Raw genomic sequence first — 21,190 nt, forward strand, 5'->3', positions numbered from 1 at the left:
GAGTCCAGGGGTCTCCTTTTGGGTAGGGTCCTGGGGTCTCCTTTTGGGTAGGGTCCTGGTGGATGGTAATGGAGCAGGGTTCTTCCAAATCCTCTCCTCCTCCCCTTCAGCTTCACTGATTGGAAGAGACTTGACAGGTGAAATGAATATGGTGGTAGATGATCATTAAGGTGGCCTTCACCTGGGCACTTCTGTCAGATCAGTAGTGAAGGAGGAGACATCATTATTTAGAGATTTGACAAAGATCCTGTGTTGTTCACAAATGAGTCCTAATTAATTCCGGTGTTTGACAAAGATCCTGTGTTGTTCACAGATTAGTCCTAGTCTATTCTGGTGTTTGACACAGATCCTGTGTTGTTCACAGATTAGTCCTAGTCTATTCTGGTGTTTGACACAGATCCCGTGTTGTTCACAGATTAGTCCTAGTCTATTCTGGTGTTTGACACAGATCCCGTGTTGTTCACAGATTAGTCCTAGTCTATTCTGGTGTTTGACACAGATCCTGTGTTGTTCACAGATTAGTCCTAGTCTATTCTGGTGTTTGACACAGATCCTATTGTTCACAGATTAGTCCTAGTCTATTCTGCTGTTTCTAACCTTCTATCTGTATTATCCTAGTGGGCACGTGATCATCACACCATGTGACCGTCTCCATTGAAATAAAAGGTATTGATTTAATTATATTGCCCCCCCCTCCCCTCCTCTCCTCTCCCGCGACATTTTGTCTCGTTCCTTAGCAGTTTCCACTTTCCAGGAATGCCGCAGTTGTCACGAAGAGGAAGAGGCTGTTATTGTTAACGGTTGGACCCGAACCGAACGGACGTGATTCAGATGAAGAACCGGGGCGATCCTCCGCAGCACAATATCCGTTAGATTGACGGAATAATACGGAGTTAGACACAGAACGTAAAATGCGACCGTTATTACCGTGAGACAGGTACGTGACTGATGATTATTTTAACAGTTACCCGGGTAGACCTGGCAGAACGTTTCGACATCATGAGCATTTCAGACCAAGCTGATAATAATTAGGACGATTCAGAATGGGTTTATAATTTTGCCTAAACGTTGTCCTTGATTACATGAATGTGTCCATCACAATATTCTTTATTTTATTTTTCACCTTTATTTAACCAGGTAGGCTAGTTGAGAACAAGTTCTCATTTACAACTGCAACCTGGCCAAGATAAAGCAAAGCAGTTCGACACATACAACAACACAGAGTTACACATGGAATAAAACAATCACAGTCAATAACACAGTAGAAAAAGACTATATGTAGTATGTGCAAATGAGGTGAGATAAGGGAGGTAAAGGCAAAACAAGGCCATGGTGGCGAAGTAACTACAATATAGCAAGTAAAACACTGGAATGGTAGGATGTGCAGAAGATGAGATGGGATGTGTTGAGTCTGTGTGCGTCCGTCCGAGTGAGATGGAATATCTCAACGCCATAGATGTTATTCAAATTCAACGGGCATCAATAATATACATCTGTGAAATATATGAGCTGTAGCTTTTGTCTCCGGTCACAGAACATTCGCACAACGTTTGCGCTACAAAACAAACCGGTGTCTGTCTGGTTGTTTGGAAAGGGCTTGCTGCGTGTTGTTTTTTCTTTGTCGTGTATTGTCCTGGAAGTCTATGGTTTTGTCAGGTTGTATGTTGATAGGCTATTATTCTGAAACGGAATATCACGAGACATGTTATCCTGTCCCGCCTGCTGTGTGGAGGCTGCTGCGCTGTCAGGGAACAGCAGAACTCATGTAGGCCAGATGGTGCTGTTGGTGGTATGGAGTAGATCAGTCATGGTACTCTGTCCATCTACCTGCTATTAATAGTGCTGTTGGTGGTATGGAGTAGATCAGTCATGGTACTCTGTCCATCTACCTGCTACTAATAGTGCTGTTGGTGGTATGGAGTAGATCAGTCATGGTACTCTGTCCATCTACCTGCTGCTAATAGTGCTATGGAGTAGATCAGTCATGATACTCTGTCCATCTACCTGCTACTAATAGTGCTGTTGGTGGTATGGAGTAGATCAGTCATGGTACTCTGTCCATCTACCTGCTACTAATAGTGCTGTTGGTGGTATGGAGTAGATCAGTCATGGTACTCTGTCCATCTACCTGCTGCTAATAGTGCTATGGAGTAGATCAGTCATGGTACTCTGTCCATCTACCTGCTGCTAATAGTGCTGTTGGTGGTATGGAGTAGATCAGTCATGATACTCTGTCCATCTACCTGCTACTAATAGTGCTGTTGGTGGTATGGAGTAGATCAGTCATGGTACTCTGTCCATCTACCTGCTGCTAATGGTGGTATGGAGTAGATCAGTCATGGTACTCTGTCCATCTACCTGCTGCTAATAGTGGTATGGAGTAGATCAGTCATGATACTCTGTCCATCTACCTGCTGCTAATAGTGGTATGGAGTAGATCAGTCATGGTACTCTGTCCATCTACCTGCTGCTAATAGTGCTGTTGGTGGTATGGAGTAGATCAGTCATGATACTCTGTCCATCTACCTGCTGCTAATGGTGGTATGGAGTAGATCAGTCATGGTACTCTGTCCATCTACCTGCTGCTAATAGTGGTATGGAGTAGATCAGTCATGGTACTCTGTCCATCTACCTGACACTGGTCTGTTGTGGTGTTGACACTGGTCTGTCGTGGTGTTGTGGTGTGGACACTGGTCTGTTGTGGTGTTGACACTGGTCTGTCATGGTGTTGTGGTGTTGACACTGGTCTGTCACGGTGTCGTGGTGTTGACACTGGTCTGTCCCGGTGTTGTGGTGTTGACACTGGTCTGTCACGGTGTCGTGGTGTTGTGGTGTTGACACTGGTCTGTCGTGGTGTTGACACTGGTCTGTCGTGGTGTTGACACTGGTCTGTCATGGTGTTGTGGTGGTGTTGTGGTGTTGACACTGGTCTGTCATGGTGTTGTGGTGTTGACACTGGTCTGTCATGGTGTTGACACTGGTCTGTCATGGTGTTGTGGTGTTGACACTGGTCTGTCGTGGAGTTGTGGTGTTGACACTGCTCTGTTGTGGTGTTGACACTGGTCTGTCATGGTGTTGTGGTGTTGACACTGGTCTGTCATGGTGTTGACACTGGTCTGTCATGGTGTTGACACTGGTCTGTCATGGTGTTGTGGTGTTGACACTGGTCTGTCGTGGAGTTGTGGTGTTGACACTGGTCTGTTGTGGTGTTGTGGTGTGGACACTGGTCTTTCGTGGTGTTGACACTGGTCTGTTGTGGTGTTGTGGTGTTGACACTGGTCTGTCGTGGTGTTGTGGTGTTGACACTGGTCTGTTGTGGTGTTGTGGTGTGGACACTGGTCTGTCGTGGTGTTGTGGTGTTGACACTGGTCTGTCGTGGTGTTGTGGTGTTGACACTGGTCTGTCGTGGTGTTGTGGTGTTGACACTGGTCTGTTGTGGTGTTGTGGTGTGGACACTGGTCTGTCGTGGTGTTGTGGTGTTGACACTGGTCTGTTGTGGTGTTGTGGTGTGGACACTGGTCTGTCGTGGTGTTGTGGTGTTGACACTGGTCTGTTGTGGTGTTGTGGTGTGGACACTGGTCTGTCGTGGTGTTGTGGTGTTGACACTGGTCTGTCGTGGTGTTGTGGTGTTGACACTGGTCTGTTGTGGTGTTGTGGTGTGGACACTGGTCTGTCATGGTGTTGTGGTGTGGACACTGGTCTGTCGTGGTGTTGTGGTGTGGACACTGGTCTGTCATGGTGTTGTGGTGTGGACACTGGTCTGTCATGGTGTTGTGGTGTTGACACTGGTCTGTCGTGGTGTTGTGGTGTGGACACTGGTCTGTCATGGTGTTGTGGTGTGGACACTGGTCTGTCGTGGTGTTGTGGTGTTGACACTGGTCTGTCGTGGTGTTGTGGTGTGGACACTGGTCTGTCGTGGTGTTGTGGTGTGGACACTGGTCTGTCGTGGTGTTGTGGTGTTGACACTGGTCTGTCGTGGTGTTGTGGTGTTGACACTGGTCTGTCGTGGTGTTGTGGTGTGGACACTGCTCTGTTGTGGTGCTGTGTTGATACGGTGTCGTGTTGTCCTTTCTCCAGCCCAGAAACACTGCTCTGTTGTGGTGCTGTGTTGATACGGTGTCGTGTTGTCCTCTCTCCAGCCCAGAAACACTGCTCTGTTGTGGTGCTGTGTTGATACGGTGTCGTGTTGTCCTCTCTCCAGCCCAGAAACACTGCTCTGTTGTGGTGCTGTGTTGATACGGTGTCGTGCTGTCCTCTCTCCAGCCCAGAAACACTGCTCTGTTGTGGTGCTGTGTTGATACGGTGTCGTGTTGTCCTCTCTCCAGCCCAGAAACACTGCTCTGTTGTGGTGCTGTGTTGATACGGTGTCGTGTTGTCCTCTCTCCAGCCCAGAAACACTGGTCTGTTGTGGTGCTGTGTTGATACGGTGTCGTGTTGTCCTCTCTCCAGCCCAGAAACACTGGTCTGTTGTGGTGCTGTGTTGATACGGTGTCGTGTTGTCCTCTCTCCAGCCCAGAAACACTGGTCTGTTGTGGTGCTGTGTTGATACGGTGTCGTGTTGTCCTCTCTCCAGCCCAGAAACACTGCTCTGTTGTGGTGCTGTGTTGATACGGTGTCGTGTTGTCCTCTCTCCAGCCCAGAAACACTGCTCTGTTGTGGTGCTGTGTTGATACGGTGTCGTGCTGTCCTCTCTCCAGCCCAGAAACACTGCTCTGTTGTGGTGCTGTGTTGATACGGTGTCGTGTTGTCCTCTCTCCAGCCCAGAAACACTGGTCTGTTGTGGTGCTGTGTTGATACGGTGTCGTGTTGTCCTCTCTCCAGCCCAGAAACACTGCTCTGTTGTGGTGCTGTGTTGATACGGTGTCGTGTTGTCCTCTCTCCAGCCCAGAAACACTGCTCTGTTGTGGTGCTGTGTTGATACGGTGTCGTGTTGTCCTCTCTCCAGCCCAGAAACACTGCTCTGTTGTGGTGCTGTGTTGATACGGTGTCGTGTTGTCCTCTCTCCAGCCCAGAAACACTGCTCTGTTGTGGTGCTGTGTTGATACGGTGTCGTGTTGTCCTCTCTCCAGCCCAGAAACACTGCTCTGTTGTGGTGCTGTGTTGATACGGTGTCGTGTTGTCCTCTCTCCAGCCCAGAAACACTGCTCTGTTGTGGTGCTGTGTTGATACGGTGTCGTGTTGTCCTCTCTCCAGCCCAGAAACACTGCTCTGTTGTGGTGCTGTGTTGATACGGTGTCGTGTTGTCCTCTCTCCAGCCCAGAAACACTGCTCTGTCGTGGTGCTGTGTTGATACGGTGTCGTGTTGTCCTCTCTCCAGCCCAGAAACACTGCTCTGTCGTGGTGCTGTGTTGATACGGTGTCGTGTTGTCCTCTCTCCAGCCCAGAAACACTGCTCTGTCGTGGTGCTGTGTTGATACGGTGTCGTGTTGTCCTCTCTCCAGCCCAGAAACACTGCTCTGTTGTGGTGCTGTGTTGATACGGTGTCGTGTTGTCCTCTCTCCAGCCCAGAAACACTGGTCTGTTGTGGTGCTGTGTTGATACGGTGTCGTGTTGTCCTCTCTCCAGCCCAGAAACACTGCTCTGTTGTGGTGCTGTGTTGATACGGTGTCGTGTTGTCCTCTCTCCAGCCCAGAAACACTGCTCTGTTGTGGTGCTGTGTTGATACGGTGTCGTGTTGTCCTCTCTCCAGCCCAGAAACACTGGTCTGTTGTGGTGCTGTGTTGATACGGTGTCGTGTTGTCCTCTCTCCAGCCCAGAAACACTGCTCTGTCGTGGTGCTGTGTTGATACGGTGTCGTGTTGTCCTCTCTCCAGCCCAGAAACACTGCTCTGTTGTGGTGCTGTGTTGATACGGTGTCGTGTTGTCCTCTCTCCAGCCCAGAAACACTGCTCTGTTGTGGTGCTGTGTTGATACGGTGTCGTGTTGTCCTCTCTCCAGCCCAGAAACACTGCTCTGTCGTGGTGCTGTGTTGATACGGTGTCGTGTTGTCCTCTCTCCAGCCCAGAAACACTGCTCTGTCGTGGTGCTGTGTTGATACGGTGTCGTGTTGTCCTCTCTCCAGCCCAGAAACACTGCTCTGTTGTGGTGCTGTGTTGATACGGTGTCGTGTCATGGTGTTGACACTGGTCTGTTGTGGTGCTGTGTTGATACGGTGTCGTGTTGTCCTCTCTCCAGCCCAGAAACACTGCTCTGTTGTGGTGCTGTGTTGATACGGTGTCGTGTTGTCCTCTCTCCAGCCCAGAAACACTGCTCTGTTGTGGTGCTGTGTTGATACGGTGTCGTGTCATGGTGTTGACACTGGTCTGTTGTGGTGCTGTGTTGATACGGTGTCGTGTTGTCCTCTCTCCAGCCCAGAAACACTGCTCTGTTGTGGTGCTGTGTTGATACGGTGTCGTGTTGTCCTCTCTCCAGCCCAGAAACACTGTAAACTGTATATCTTTCAGCAGCAGCAGCTGGCTTGTTTAGGTTCAGGCATCTCTCTCATCAGGCTGTGTGTGTGGATGTCAGGGCTGACTCAGGCGATGGTTGCCAAGGGAATAGAGGGTATGAAGGTAGAGAGAGGAGAGCCACTACAGTAAACATGAGATGTGTGATAAGCACAAAGCTGCTGCTGTCCTCTGGGTCTGGGCTGGCTATAACCTACCTCAACCTCAACACATACACCTGTCCCCTGGGTCTGGGCTGGCTATAACCTACCTCAACCTCAACACATAAACCTGTCCCCTGGGTCTGGGCTGGCTATAACCTACCTCAACCTCAACACATAAACCTGTCCCCTGGGTCTGGGCTGGCTATAACCTACCTCAACCTCAACACATAAACCTGTCCCCTGGGTCTGGGCTGGCTATAACCTACCTCAACCTCAACACATAAACCTGTCCCCTGGGTCTGGGCTGGATATAACCTACCTCAACCTCAACACATAAACCTGTCCCCTGGGTCTGGGCTGGCTATAACCTACCTCAACACATAAACCTGTCCCCTGGGTCTGGGTAGGATATAACCTACCTCAACCTCAACACATAAACCTGTCCCCTGGGTCTGGGCTGGATATAACCTACCTCAACCTCAACACATAAACCTGTCCCCTGGGTCTGGGCTGGCTATAACCTACCTCAACACATAAACCTGTCCCCTGGGTCTGGGCTGGCTATAACCTACCTCAACACATAAACCTGTCCCCTGGGTCTGGGCTGGCTATAACCTACCTCAACCTCAACACATAAACCTGTCCCCTGGTTCTGGGCTGGCTAACCTACCTCAACACATAAACCTGTCCCCTGGGTCTGGGCTGGCTATAACCTACCTCAACACATAAACCTGTCCCCTGGGTCTGGGCTGGCTAACCTACCTCAACACATAAACCTGTCCCCTGGGTCTGGGCTGGCTATAACCTACCTCAACCTCAACACATAAACCTGTCCCCTGGGTCTGGGCTGGCTATAACCTACCTCAACACATAAACCTGTCCCCTGGGTCTGGGCTGGCTATAACCTACCTCAACCTCAACACATAAACCTGTCCCCTGGGTCTGGGCTGGATATAACCTACCTCAACCTCAACACATAAACCTGTCCCCTGGGTCTGGGCTGGCTATAACCTACCTCAACCTCAACACATAAACCTGTCCCCTGGGTCTGGGCTGGCTATAACCTACCTCAACCTCAACACATAAACCTGTCCCCTGGATCTGGGCTGGCTATAACCTACCTCAACCTCAACACATAAACCTGTCCCCTGGGTCTGGGCTGGCTATAACCTACCTCAACCTCAACACATAAACCTGTCCCCTGGGTCTGGGCTGGATATAACCTACCTCAACCTCAACACATAAACCTGTCCCCTGGGTCTGGGCTGGCTATAACCTACCTCAACCTCAACACATAAACCTGTCCCCTGGGTCTGGGCAGGATATAACCTACCTCAACACATAAACCTGTCCCCTGGGTCTGGGCTGGCTATAACCTACCTCAACCTCAACACATAAACCTGTCCCCTGGTTCTGGGCTGGCTATAACCTATCTCAACACATAAACCTGTCCCCTGGGTCTGGGCAGGATATAACCTACCTCAACACATAAACCTGTCCCCTGGGTCTGGGCTGGCTATAACCTACCTCAACCTCAACACATAAACCTGTCCCCTGGGTCTGGGCAGGATATAACCTACCTCAACCTCAACACATAAACCTGTCCCCTGGGTCTGGGCTGGCTATAACCTACCTCAACACATAAACCTGTCCCCTGGGTCTGGGCTGGCTATAACCTATCTCAACCTCAACACATAAACCTGTCCCCTGGGTCTGGGCTGGCTATAACCTACCTCAACCTCAACACATAAACCTGTCCCCTGGGTCTGGGCTGGCTATAACCAACCTCAACACATAAACCTGTCCCCTGGTTCTGGGCTGGCTATAACCTATCTCAACCTCAACACATAAACCTGTCCCCTGGGTCTGGGCTGGCTATAACCTACCTCAACACATAAACCTGTCCCCTGGGTCTGGGCTGGCTAACCTACCTCAACCTCAACACATAAACCTGTCCCCTGGGTCTGGGCTGGCTATAACCTACCTCAACCTCAACCTCAACACATACACCTGTTCCCTGGGTCTGGGCTGGCTATAACCTACCTCAACCTCAACACATAAACCTGTCCCCTGGGTCTGGGCTGGCTATAACCTACCTCAACCTCAACCTCAACACATACACCTGTTCCCTGGGTCTGGGCTGGCTATAACCTACCTCAACCTCAACACATAAACCTGTCCCCTGGGTCTGGGCTGGCTATAACCTACCTCAACCTCAACACATAAACCTGTCCCCTGGGTCTGGGCTGGCTAACCTACCTCAACACATAAACCTGTCCCCTGGGTCTGGGCTGGCTATAACCTACCTCAACCTCAACACATAAACCTGTCCCCTGGGTCTGGGCAGGATATAACCTACCTCAACCTCAACACATAAACCTGTCCCCTGGGTCTGGGCTGGCTATAACCTACCTCAACCTCAACACATACACCTGTCCCCTGGGTCTGGGCTGGCTATAACCTACCTCAACCTCAACACATAAACCTGTCCCCTGGATCTGGGCTGGCTATAACCTACCTCAACCTCAACACATAAACCTGTCTGGGCTGGCTATAACCTACCTCAACCTCAACACATACACCTGTCCCCTGGGTCTGGGCTGGCTATAACCTACCTCAACCTCAACACATAAACCTGTCCCCTGGGTCTGGGCTGGCTATAACCTACCTCAACACATACACCTGTCCCCTGGATCTGGGCTGGCTATAACCTACCTCAACCTCAACACATAAACCTGTCCCCTGGGTCTGGGCTGGCTATAACCTACCTCAACCTCAACACATAAACCTGTCCCCTGGGTCTGGGCTGGCTATAACCTACCTCAACCTCAACCTCAACACATACACCTGTTCCCTGGGTCTGGGCTGGCTATAACCTACCTCAACCTCAACACATAAACCTGTCCCCTGGGTCTGGGCTGGATATAACCTACCTCAACCTCAACACATACACCTGTCCCCTGGGTCTGGGCTGGCTATAACCTACCTCAACCTCAACACATACACCTGTCCCCTGGGTCTGGGCTGGCTATAACCTACCTCAACACATAAACCTGTCCCCTGGGTCTGGGCAGGATATAACCTACCTCAACCTCAACACATAAACCTGTCTGGGCTGGCTATAACCTACCTCAACACATAAACCTGTCGTCTGGGTCTGGGCTGGCTATAACCTACCTCAACCTCAACACATAAACCTGTTCCCTGGGTCTGGGCTGGATATAACCAACCTCAACACATAAACCTGTCCCCTGGGTCTGGGCTGGCTATAACCTACCTCAACCTCAACACATAAACCTGTCCCCTGGGTCTGGGCTGGCTATAACCTACCTCAACACATAAACCTGTCCCCTGGGTCTGGGCTGGATATAACCTACCTCAACCTCAACACATACACCTGTCCCCTGGGTCTGGGCTGGCTATAACCTACCTCAACCTCAACACATAAACCTGTCCCCTGGGTCTGGGCAGGATATAACCTACCTCAACCTCAACACATACACCTGTCCCCTGGGTCTGGGCTGGCTATAACCTACCTCAACCTCAACACATAAACCTGTCCCCTGGGTCTGGGCAGGATATAACCAACCTCAACACATAAACCTGTCCCCTGGGTCTGGGCTGGCTATAACCTACCTCAACCTCAACACATAAACCTGTCCCCTGGGTCTGGGCTGGCTAACCTACCTCAACACATAAACCTGTCCCCTGGGTCTGGGCTGGCTATAACCTACCTCAACCTCAACACATAAACCTGTCCCCTGGATCTGGGCTGGCTAACCTACCTCAACACATAAACCTGTCCCCTGGGTCTGGGCTGGCTATAACCTACCTCAGTCTCCACACATAATCACCTCCACACATAATCATCTCCCCTAAATTACATCAGCCTCCACACATAATCCCCTCCCCTAGAGTACCTCAGCCTCCACACATAATCCCCTCCACACATTACCCTCTATCCTAGAGTACCTCAGTCTTCACACATAATCCCCTCCCCTAGATTACCTCAGCCTCCACACATAATCGCCTCCCCTAGAGTACCTCAGCCTCCACACATAATCCCCTCCCCTAGATTACCTCAGCCTCCACACATAATCCCCTCCCCTAGAGTACCTCAGCCTCCACACATAATCCCCTCCCCTAAATTACCTCAGCCTCCACACATAATCCCCTCCCCTAGAGTACCTCAGCCTCCACACATAATTCCCTCCCCTAGATTACCTCAGCCTCCACACATAATCCCCTCCCCTAGAGTACCTCAGCCTCCACACATAATCCCCTCCCCTAAATTACCTCAGCCTCCACACATAATCCCCTCCCCTAGAGTACCTCAGCCTCCACACATAATCCCCTCCCCTAAATTACCTCAACCTCCACACATAATCCCCTCCCCTAGAGTACCTCAACCTCCACACATAATTCCCTCCCCTAGATTACCTCAGCCTCCACACATAATCCCCTCCCCTAGAGTACCTCAGCCTCCACACATAATCCCCTCCCCTAAATTACCTCAGCCTCCACACATAATCCCCTCCCCTAGAGTACCTCAGCCTCCACACATAATCCCCTCCACACATCACCCTCTCTCCTAGAGTACCTCAGTCTTCACACATAATCCCCTCCCCTAAATTACCTCAGCCTCCACACATAATCCCCTCCCCTAGAGTACTTCAGCCTCCACACATAATCCCCTCCACACATCACCCTCTCTCCTAGAGTACCTCAGTCTTCACACATAATCCCCTCCACACATCACCCTCTCTCCTAGAGTACCTCAGTCTTCACACATAATCCCCTCCCCTAGAGTACCTCAGTCTCCACACATAATCCCCTCCCCTAGAGTACCTCAGCCTCCACAGACCCTTAATGATTATCCCTAGAGAGACTCAGGACCCCACAGACTCCTGCTTATTGCCTCTGTGTAACCTGCTGTCCCCTGGGGTGGTTTGGCTCAGCTTTGTCTCTTGGAGTGACTAATGAATAGGTTTGTCTCTTCAGCAGTTACTGCGCCTCGGGGCAGGTTGTTGATATTCTACTGAGACTATATAAACCATTAACAAGAGGCTGTGGTTGTTTAAGACATCCCCTCAACACAGTTCCTCTATCATCCCCTCAACACAGTCCCTCTATCACCCATTAAGACACCCCCTCAACACAGTCCCTCTATCACCCATTAAGACACCCCCTCAACACAGTTCCTCAATCACCCCCTCAACACAGTCCCTCTATCACCCATTAAGCCACCCCCTCAACACAGCTCCTCTATCACCCATTAAGCCACCCCCTCAACACAGCTCCTCTATCACCCATTAAGCCACCCCCTCAACACAGCTCCTCTATCACCCATTAAGCCACCCCCTCAACAGAGTTCCTCAATCACCCCCTCAACACAGTCCCTCTATCACCCATTAAGCCACCCCCTCAACACAGTCCCTCTATCACCCATTAAGCCTCTCACTGTGAGATATAGAGTGTTCTGCTTGTTTGGCCACAGAGTGCTAGAGCCCCTCACAGAGCCCCTCGAAGAGCCCCTCGAAGAGCCCCTCACAGAGCCCCTCGTAGAGCCCCTCACAGAGCCCCTCGTAGAGCCCCATCATAGAGCCCCATCATAGAGCCCCTCATAGAGCCCCATCATAGAGCCCCATCATAGAGCCTCATCATAGAGCCTCATCATAGAGGCTCATCATAGAGCCCCATCACAGAGCCCCATCACAGAGCCCCATCACAGAGCCAGCTAGAATAGGACTGATCTCTCTTCAGGACTGATCTCTCCTCAGGACTGATCTCTCCTCTGGTTAGAATAGGACTGATCTCTCCTCAGGTTAGAATAGGACTGATCTCTCATCAGAACGGATCTCTCCTCGGGTTAGAAAATAACTGATCTCTCCTCAGGTTGGGATAGGACTGATCTCTCCTCAGGACTGATCCCTCCTCAGGTTAGAATAGGACTGATCTCTCCTCAGAATTGATCTCTCCTCAGGTTAGAATAGGACTGATCTCTCCTCTAGTTAGAATAGGACTGATCTCTCCTCAGGTTAGAATAGGACTGATCTCTCCTCAGGTAAGAATAGGACTTATCTTTCCTCAGGACTGATCTCTCCTCAGGACTGATCTCTCCTCTGGTTAGAATAGGACTGATCTCTCCTCAGGTTAGAATAGGACTGATCTCTCCTCAGGACTGATCTCTCCTCAGGACTGATCTCTCCTCAGGTTAGAATAGGACTGATATCTGCTCAGGACTGATCTCTCCTCAGGTTAGAATAGGACTGGTCTCTCCTCAGGTTAGAATAGGACTGGTCTCTCCTCAGGTTAGAATAGGACTGATCTCTCCTCAGAACTGATCTCTCCTCGGGTTATAATAGGACTGATCTCTCCTCAGGACTGATCTCTCCTCAGGTTAGAATAGGACTGATCTCTCCTCAGGTTAGAATAGGACTGGTCCCTCCTCAATTTAGAATAGGACTGATCTCTCATCAGAACTGATCTCTCCTCGGGTTATAATAGGACTGATCTCTCAGGTTAGAATCGGACGGATCTTTCCTCAGGTTAGAATAGGACTGATCTCTCCTCAGGACTGATCTCTCCTCAGGTTAGAATAGGACTGATCTCTCCTCAGGTTAGAATAGGACTGATCTCTCCTCAGGTTAGAATAGGACTGATCTCTCCTCAGGACTGATCTCTCCTCGGGTTAGAAAAGGACTGAGCTCTCCTCAGGTTGGGATAGGACTGATCTCTCCTCAGGTTAGAATAGGACTGATCTCTCCTCAGGACTGATCTCTCCTCAGGTTAGAATAGGACTGATCTCTCCTCAGAATTAATCTCTCCTCAGGTTAGAATAGGACTGATCTATCCTCTAGTTAGAATAGGACTGATCTCTTCTCAGGTTACAATAGGACTGATCTCTCCTCAGGTTAGAATAGGACTGATCTCTCCTCAGGTTAGAATAGGACTGATCTCTCCTCAGGTTAGAATAGGACTGATCTCTCCTCAGGTTAAAATAGGACTTATCTTTCCTCAGGACTGATCTCTCCTCAGGACTGATCTCTCCTCTGGTTAGAATAGGACTGATCTCTCCTCAGGTTAGAATAGGACTGATATCTGCTCAGGACTGATCTCTCCTCAGGTTAGAATAGGACTGATCTCTCCTCAGGACTGATCTCTCCTCAGGTTAGAATAGGACTGATCTCTCCTCTGGACGGATCTATCCTCAGGTTAGAATAGGACTGATCTCTCCTCAGGTTAGAATAGGACTGGTCTCTCCTCAGGTTAGAATAGGACTGATCTCTCCTCAGAACTGATCTCTCCTCGGGTTAGAATAGGACTGATCTCTCCTCAGGTTAGAATAGGACTGATCTCTCCTCAGGTTAGAATAGGACTGATCTCTCCTCAGGTTAGAATAGGACTGATCCATCCTCAGGTTAGAATTAGGACTGATCTCTCCTCAGGTTGGGATAGGACTGATCTCTCCTCAGGTTAAAATAGGACTTATCTTTCCTCAGGACTGATCTCTCCTCAGGACTGATCTCTCCTCTGGTTAGAATAGGACTGATCTCTCCTCAGGTTAGAATAGGACTGATATCTGCTCAGGACTGATCTCTCCTCAGGTTAGAATAGGACTGATCTCTCCTCAGGACTGATCTCTCCTCAGGTTAGAATAGGACTGATCTCTCCTCTGGACGGATCTATCCTCAGGTTAGAATAGGACTGATCTCTCAGGTTAGAATCGGACGGATCTTTCCTCAGGTTAGAATAGGACTGATCTCTCCTCAGGACTGATCTCTCCTCAGGTTAGAATAGGACTGATCTCTCCTCAGGTTAGAATAGGACTGATCTCTCCTCAGGTTAGAATAGGACTGATCTCTCCTCAGGACTGATCTCTCCTCGGGTTAGAAAAGGACTGAGCTCTCCTCAGGTTGGGATAGGACTGATCTCTCCTCAGGTTAGAATAGGACTGATCTCTCCTCAGGTTAGAATAGGACTGATCTCTCCTCAGGACTGATCTCTCCTCAGGTTAGAATAGGACTGATCTCTCCTCTGGACGGATCTATCCTCAGGTTAGAATAGGACTGATCTCTCAGGTTAGAATCGGACGGATCTTTCCTCAGGTTAGAATAGGACTGATCTCTCCTCAGGACTGATCTCTCCTCAGGTTAGAATAGGACTGATCTCTCCTCAGGTTAGAATAGGACTGATCTCTCCTCAGGTTAGAATAGGACTGATCTCTCCTCAGGACTGATCTCTCCTCGGGTTAGAAAAGGACTGAGCTCTCCTCAGGTTGGGATAGGACTGATCTCTCCTCAGGTTAGAATAGGACTGATCTCTCCTCAGGACTGATCTCTCCTCAGGTTAGAATAGGACTGATCTCTCCTCAGAATTAATCTCTCCTCAGGTTAGAATAGGACTGATCTATCCTCTAGTTAGAATAGGACTGATCTCTTCTCAGGTTACAATAGGACTGATCTCTCCTCAGGTTAGAATAGGACTGATCTCTCCTCAGGTTAGAATAGGACTGATCTCTCCTCAGGTTAGAATAGGACTGATCTCTCCTCAGGTTAAAATAGGACTTATCTTTCCTCAGGACTGATCTCTCCTCAGGACTGATCTCTCCTCTGGTTAGAATAGGACTGATCTCTCCTCAGGTTAGAATAGGACTGATATCTGCTCAGGACTGATCTCTCCTCAGGTTAGAATAGGACTGATCTCTCCTCAGGACTGATCTCTCCTCAGGTTAGAATAGGACTGATCTCTCCTCTGGACGGATCTATCCTCAGGTTAGAATAGGACTGATCTCTCCTCAGGTTAGAATAGGACTGGTCTCTCCTCAGGTTAGAATAGGACTGATCTCTCCTCAGAACTGATCTCTCCTCGGGTTAGAATAGGACTGATCTCTCCTCAGGTTAGAATAGGACTGATCTCTCCTCAGGTTAGAATAGGACTGATCTCTCCTCAGGTTAGAATAGGACTGATCCATCCTCAGGTTAGAATTAGGACTGATCTCTCCTCAGGTTGGGATAGGACTGATCTCTCCTCAGGTTAGAATAGGACTGATCTCTCCTCAGGACTGATCTCTCCTCAGGTTAGAATAGGACTGATCTCCCTTCAGGACTGATCTCTCCTCAGGTTAGAATAGGACTGATATCTGCTCATGTTAGAATAGGACTGATTTCTCCTCAGGTTAGAATAGGACTGATCTCTCCTCAGGACTGATCTCTCCTCAGGTTATAATAGGACTGATCTCTCCTCAGAATTGATCTCTCCTCAGGTTAGAATAGGACTGATCTCTCCTCTAGTTAGAATAGGACTGATCTCTCCTCAGGTTACAATAGGACTGATCTCTCCTGAGGTTAGAATAGGACTGATCTCTCCTCAGGTTAGAATAGGACTTATCTTTCCTCAGGACTGATCTCTCTTAGGACTGATCTCTCCTCAGGTTAGAATAGGACTGATCTCTCCTCAGGACTGATCTCTCCCCAGGTTAGAATATGACTGATATCTGCTCAGGACTGATCTCTCCTCAGGTTAGAATAGGACTGATCTCTCCTCGGGTTAGAATAGGACTGATCTCTCCTCAGGACTGATCTCTCCTCAGGTTAGAATAGGACTGATCTCTCCTTAGGTTAGAATAGGACTGATCTCTCCTCAGGACTGATCTCTCCTCAGGACTGATCTCTCCTCAGGTTATAATAGGACTGATCTCTCCTCAGGACTGATCTCTCCTCAGGTTAGAATAGGACTGATCTCTCCTCAGGACTGATCTCTCCTCAGGTTAGAATAGGACTGATCTCTCCTCAGGTTAGAATAGGACTGATCTCTCCTCAGGTTAGAATAGGACTGATCTCTCCTCAGGACTGATCTCTCCTCAGGTTAGAATAGGACTGATCTCTCCTCAGGACTGATCTCTCCTCAGGTTAGAATAGGACTGATCTCTCCTCAGGTTAGAATAGGACTGATCTCTCCTCAGGTTAGAATAGGACTGATCCATCCTCAGGTTAGAATTAGGACTGATCTCTCCTCAGGTTGGGATAGGACTGATCTCTCCTCAGGTTAGAATAGGACTGATCTCTCCTCAGGACTGATCTCTCCTCAGGTTAGAATAGGACTGATCTCCCTTCAGGACTGATCTCTCCTCAGGTTAGAATAGGACTGATATCTGCTCATGTTAGAATAGGACTGATTTCTCCTCAGGTTAGAATAGGACTGATCTCTCCTCAGGACTGATCTCTCCTCAGGTTATAATAGGACTGATCTCTCCTCAGAATTGATCTCTCCTCAGGTTAGAATAGGACTGATCTCTCCTCTAGTTAGAATAGGACTGATCTCTCCTCAGGTTACAATAGGACTGATCTCTCCTGAGGTTAGAATAGGACTGATCTCTCCTCAGGTTAGAATAGGACTTATCTTTCCTCAGGACTGATCTCTCCTCAGGACTGATCTCTCCTCAGGTTAGAATAGGACTGATCTCTCCTCAGGACTGATCTCTCCCCAGGTTAGAATATGACTGATATCTGCTCAGGACTGATCTCTCCTCAGGTTAGAATAGGACTGATCTCTCCTCGGGTTAGAATAGGACTGATCTCTCCTCAGGACTGATCTCTCCTCAGGTTAGAATAGGACTGATCTCTCCTTAGGTTAGAATAGGACTGATCTCTCCTCAGGACTGATCTCTCCTCAGGACTGATCTCTCCTCAGGTTATAATAGGACTGATCTCTCCTCAGGACTGATCTCTCCTCAGGTTAGAATAGGACTGATCTCTCCTCAGGACTGATCTCTCCTCAGGTTAGAATAGGACTGATCTCTCCTCAGGTTAGAATAGGACTGATCTCTCCTCAGGTTAGAATAGGACTGATCTCTCCTCAGGACTGATCTCTCCTCAGGTTAGAATAGGACTGATCTCTCCTCAGGACTGATCTCTCCTCAGGTTAGAATAGGACTGATCTCTCCTCAGGTTAGAATATCCTCTGAGAAGAGGTTACAGAGCTTTCATGCTGGACAATATGAAGACTGGTACTCAGTGGATTTGCCCCGAACATAACACTTTGTATCCAGCACATAAAGTTAATTTCTTCAACAAACATTTTTCAGTTTTTCTTTAGTTCCTTATTGCAACAGGAAGAATGTTTTGTAATATGTGTTATTCTGTACAGGCTTCCTTCTTTTCACTCTGTCATTTAGGTTAGTATTGTGGAGTAACTACAATGTTGTTGATCCATCCTCAGAGTGCCACTGACATTAAACTCTGTAACTGTTTTAAAGTCACCATTGGCCTCATGTTGAGCGGTGTCCTGAGTTAAGAAGGACGTCTGTATCTGTCGATGTGCCCTTGAGCAAGGCACTTCACCCTCATTTTCTCCAGGAGCGCCGCACTCCGATGGCTGACCTTGTAAAACAACACATTTCACTGCACCTTTCTGGCGTATGTGACAATAAAACAATGTTATAATTTATTTTGTAGTCTGAGTGTGTTGATTCACCATCCGACGTGTAATTAATAACTGCACCATGCTCAAAGGGATATTCAATGTCTGCTTTTATTTACCCATCTACCAAACGGTGCCCTTCTTTGCGAGGCATTGGAAAACCTCCCTGGTCTTTGTGGTTGAATCTGTGGTTGAAATTCACTGCTCGACCGAGGGACCTTACAGATAATTGTACATGTGGGGTACAGAGAAGAGATAGTCATTCATAAATCATGGGGCTGCAGGTAGCCTAGTGGTTAGAGCGTTGGACTAGTAACCAGCAGGTAGCCTAGTGGTTAGAGCGTTGGACTAGTAACCAGCAGGTAGCCTAGTGGTTAGAGCGTTGGACTAGTAACCAGCAGGTAGCCTAGTGGTTAGAGTGTTGGACTAGTAACCAGCAGGTAGCCTAGTGGTTAGAGCGTTGGACTAGTAACCAGCAGGTAGCCTAGTGGTTAGAGCGTTGGACTAGTAACCAGCAGGTAGCCTAGTGGTTAGAGCGTTGGACTAGTAACCAGCAGGTAGCCTAGTGGTTAGAGCGTTGGACTAGTAACCAGCAGGTAGCCTAGTGGTTAGAGCGTTGGACTAGTAACCAGCAGGTAGCCTAGTGGTTAGAGCGTTGGACTAGTAACCAGCAGGTAGCCTAGTGGTTAGAGCGTTGGACTAGTAACGAGCAGGTAGCCTAGTGGTGTTCCTATACCAGTTAACCCACTGTTCCTAGACCAGTTAACCCACTGTTCCTAGACCAGTTAACCCACCGTTCATAGACCAGTTAACCCACTGTTCCTAGACCAGTTAACCCACTGTTCCTAGACCAGTTAACCCACTGTTCCTAGACCAGTTAACCCACTGTTCCTAGACCAGTTAACCCCACTGTTCCTAGACTAGTTAACCCCACTGTTCCTAGACCAGTTAACCCCACTGTTCCTAGACCAGTTAACCCACTGTTCCCAGGCCGTCATTGAAAATAAGAATGTTAAATGTGATGTTTCATAAATCATGTTGAACACTATCATTGAACACAGAGTGAGTCCATGCAGTGTATTGTGTGACTTGTTGAGCAACATTTTGACTCCTGAACGTATTTAGGCTCCTTGACATAACAGAGAGGTCGAATACTTATTGACTCAATACATTTCAGCTTTTCACTTTTAATTGACATTATGGGGTATTGTGTGTAGGTCAGTGACTCTGGATTTGATCCATTCTAATCCATGTTTTAACTCGCAACAAAATGTGTAAAAAGTCCCGGGGTGTGAATCCTTTCTGAAGGCATCTTATTTCCATGAACGTCCTCTTCCATACAGGTATATATCATATACAATGCAGATGCTATTATTTATTACCTACTGTTTACTAAGTCTCCTCCATCTCACAACATCTTGTTTGTGTGTTTGTCTCTGCAGGTCTCCTGTGGTGCTGTCTCTGCAGCTCTCCTGTTGTGCTGTTCCCGGTAGCGGAATGGTCTACGCCCAATCAACAGACACCATCAAGCCCTCCCTCCTGCCCCTCCTCTCCCCCTCCTTTACCCTCCCCATGACCTTTAACCTCTCAGACAGGGGCAACACCAGTTCAGCGACACCCTCCATCTGGAACCACAACACCCTCTCCTCTTCCTCCTCCGGCCTCCAGAACACCACCCAGGTGTGGTATGAACTCACCCCAGCGGAGGTGGCTGTTCTGGGGCTGGTGTTCAGTCTCCTGTGGTTGGTGTCCATCCTGGGTAATGTTCTAGTGTGTGTAGTGATCCACCGTAGCAGAAGGAGTCAGTCCACTACGAACTACTTTGTGGTGTCCATGGCCTGTGCCGACCTGTTGCTGTCCCTGGGCTGTGCTCCCTTCATCCTCCTCCAGGTGACCTGCGGGGGCTGGCCTCTCAGCGCTGCCGCCTGTAAGGCTGTCCGTTACCTGCAGCACCTGTGTCCTGGTGTCCAGGTGTATGTTCTGCTGTCCATCTGTGTGGACCGGTTCTACACCATTGTGTACCCACTGAGCTTCAAGGTGTCCAGGGAGAAAGCGAAGAGGATGATTCTGGCCTCCTGGATGTTGGACGCCGCTTTCGTCTCTCCCTGTCTTTTCTTCTACGGCTCGGAGGCGGGGGACGGGGGAGGGCACTGTGACTTCTTCCTGCCGGCGGGAAGCTGGGATGGCGTTCTGTATGGTTCCGTCCACCTGCTCCTGGGGTTCCTGGTCCCAGCTGTCCTCATCGTGTGGTTCTACCAGCGTGTGGTCCACTACATCTGGAGGATCGGCGCCGACGGACACACGGTCAGGAGAACCATGAACATCGTCCCCAGGACTAAAGTGAAGACCATCAAGATGTTTCTCATGCTGAACGTGGTGTTCCTCCTCACCTGGACTCCCTTCTACGTGGTCCAGGTGTGGCACCCTAGTGAGGCCCCGGGCCCCAGCAGACAGGGGGCTCTGGTGTTCTGCTGTGTGGTCTGGGTGTCGTTCAGCTCCGCCGCCTCGAAACCCTCGCTCTATTCCGTCTACAACGCTAACTTCAGACGCGGCATGAGGGAGACCTTCTGCACGTCCTCTATGAAGTGTTACCGTAGCAACGCCTACACCATCACCGCCAGCTCCCGCATGGCCAAGAGTAACTACGTGGGCGTGGTGGATATCCCCGTGGCGACCAAGACGACGCTCACCAAAGACTCCGTCTACGACACGTTTGACCGCGAGGCCAAGGAGAAGAAGCTGGCCTGGCCAATCAGAGCCAACCCTCCCAACACCTTCGTCTGACGGGAGGGGAGGGAGACGGGGTTTAACTATCAATCAGAGCCGACCCTCCCAACACCTTCGTCTGACGGGAGGGGAGGGAGACGGGGTTTAACTATCAATCAGAGCCGACCCTCCCAACACCTTCGTCTGACGGGAGGAGAGGGAGACGGGGTTTAACTATCAATCAGAGCTGACCCTCCCAACAACCTTCGTCTGACGGGAGGAGAGGGAGACAGGGTTTAACTATCAATCAGAGCCGACCCTCCCAACAACCTTCGTCTGACGAGAGGGGAGGGAGACAGGGTTTAACTATCGATGCTTCATTTATGAGGATGATGTGTATTGTTGTAGAGGACAGTATCTGGGGTGCTGAAACACCGTCTTTAGTGGAACAGATGAGACCTGACGCTGACTTGC

At 49.4% G+C, this 21,190-nt stretch overlaps 1 protein-coding gene across 1 annotated transcript; it reads left to right on the forward strand.

The window, feature by feature from the left end:
* Nucleotides 1-724: 724 nt before the first annotated feature.
* Nucleotides 725-20,908, forward strand: LOC118942855 (probable G-protein coupled receptor 19). The gene is made up of 2 exons (XM_036956770.1): nt 725-937; nt 19,453-20,908. Exon 2 carries the CDS (start codon nt 19,508-19,510, stop codon nt 20,792-20,794), a length of 1,287 nt encoding a protein of 428 aa, XP_036812665.1. The 5' UTR covers nt 725-937; nt 19,453-19,507; the 3' UTR covers nt 20,795-20,908.
* Nucleotides 20,909-21,190: the final 282 nt, after the last annotated feature.

This window comes from Oncorhynchus mykiss, chromosome 21 (genome assembly GCF_013265735.2).
Source record: "Oncorhynchus mykiss isolate Arlee chromosome 21, USDA_OmykA_1.1, whole genome shotgun sequence".
In the NCBI taxonomy this organism is placed as follows: Eukaryota; Metazoa; Chordata; class Actinopteri; order Salmoniformes; family Salmonidae; genus Oncorhynchus; species Oncorhynchus mykiss.

What these genes read in the sequence shown, in the direction of transcription:
- LOC118942855 (XM_036956770.1), top strand. Translation starts at nt 19,508, where the DNA reads ATGGTCTACGCCCAATCAACAGACACCATCAAGCCCTCCCTCCTGCCC.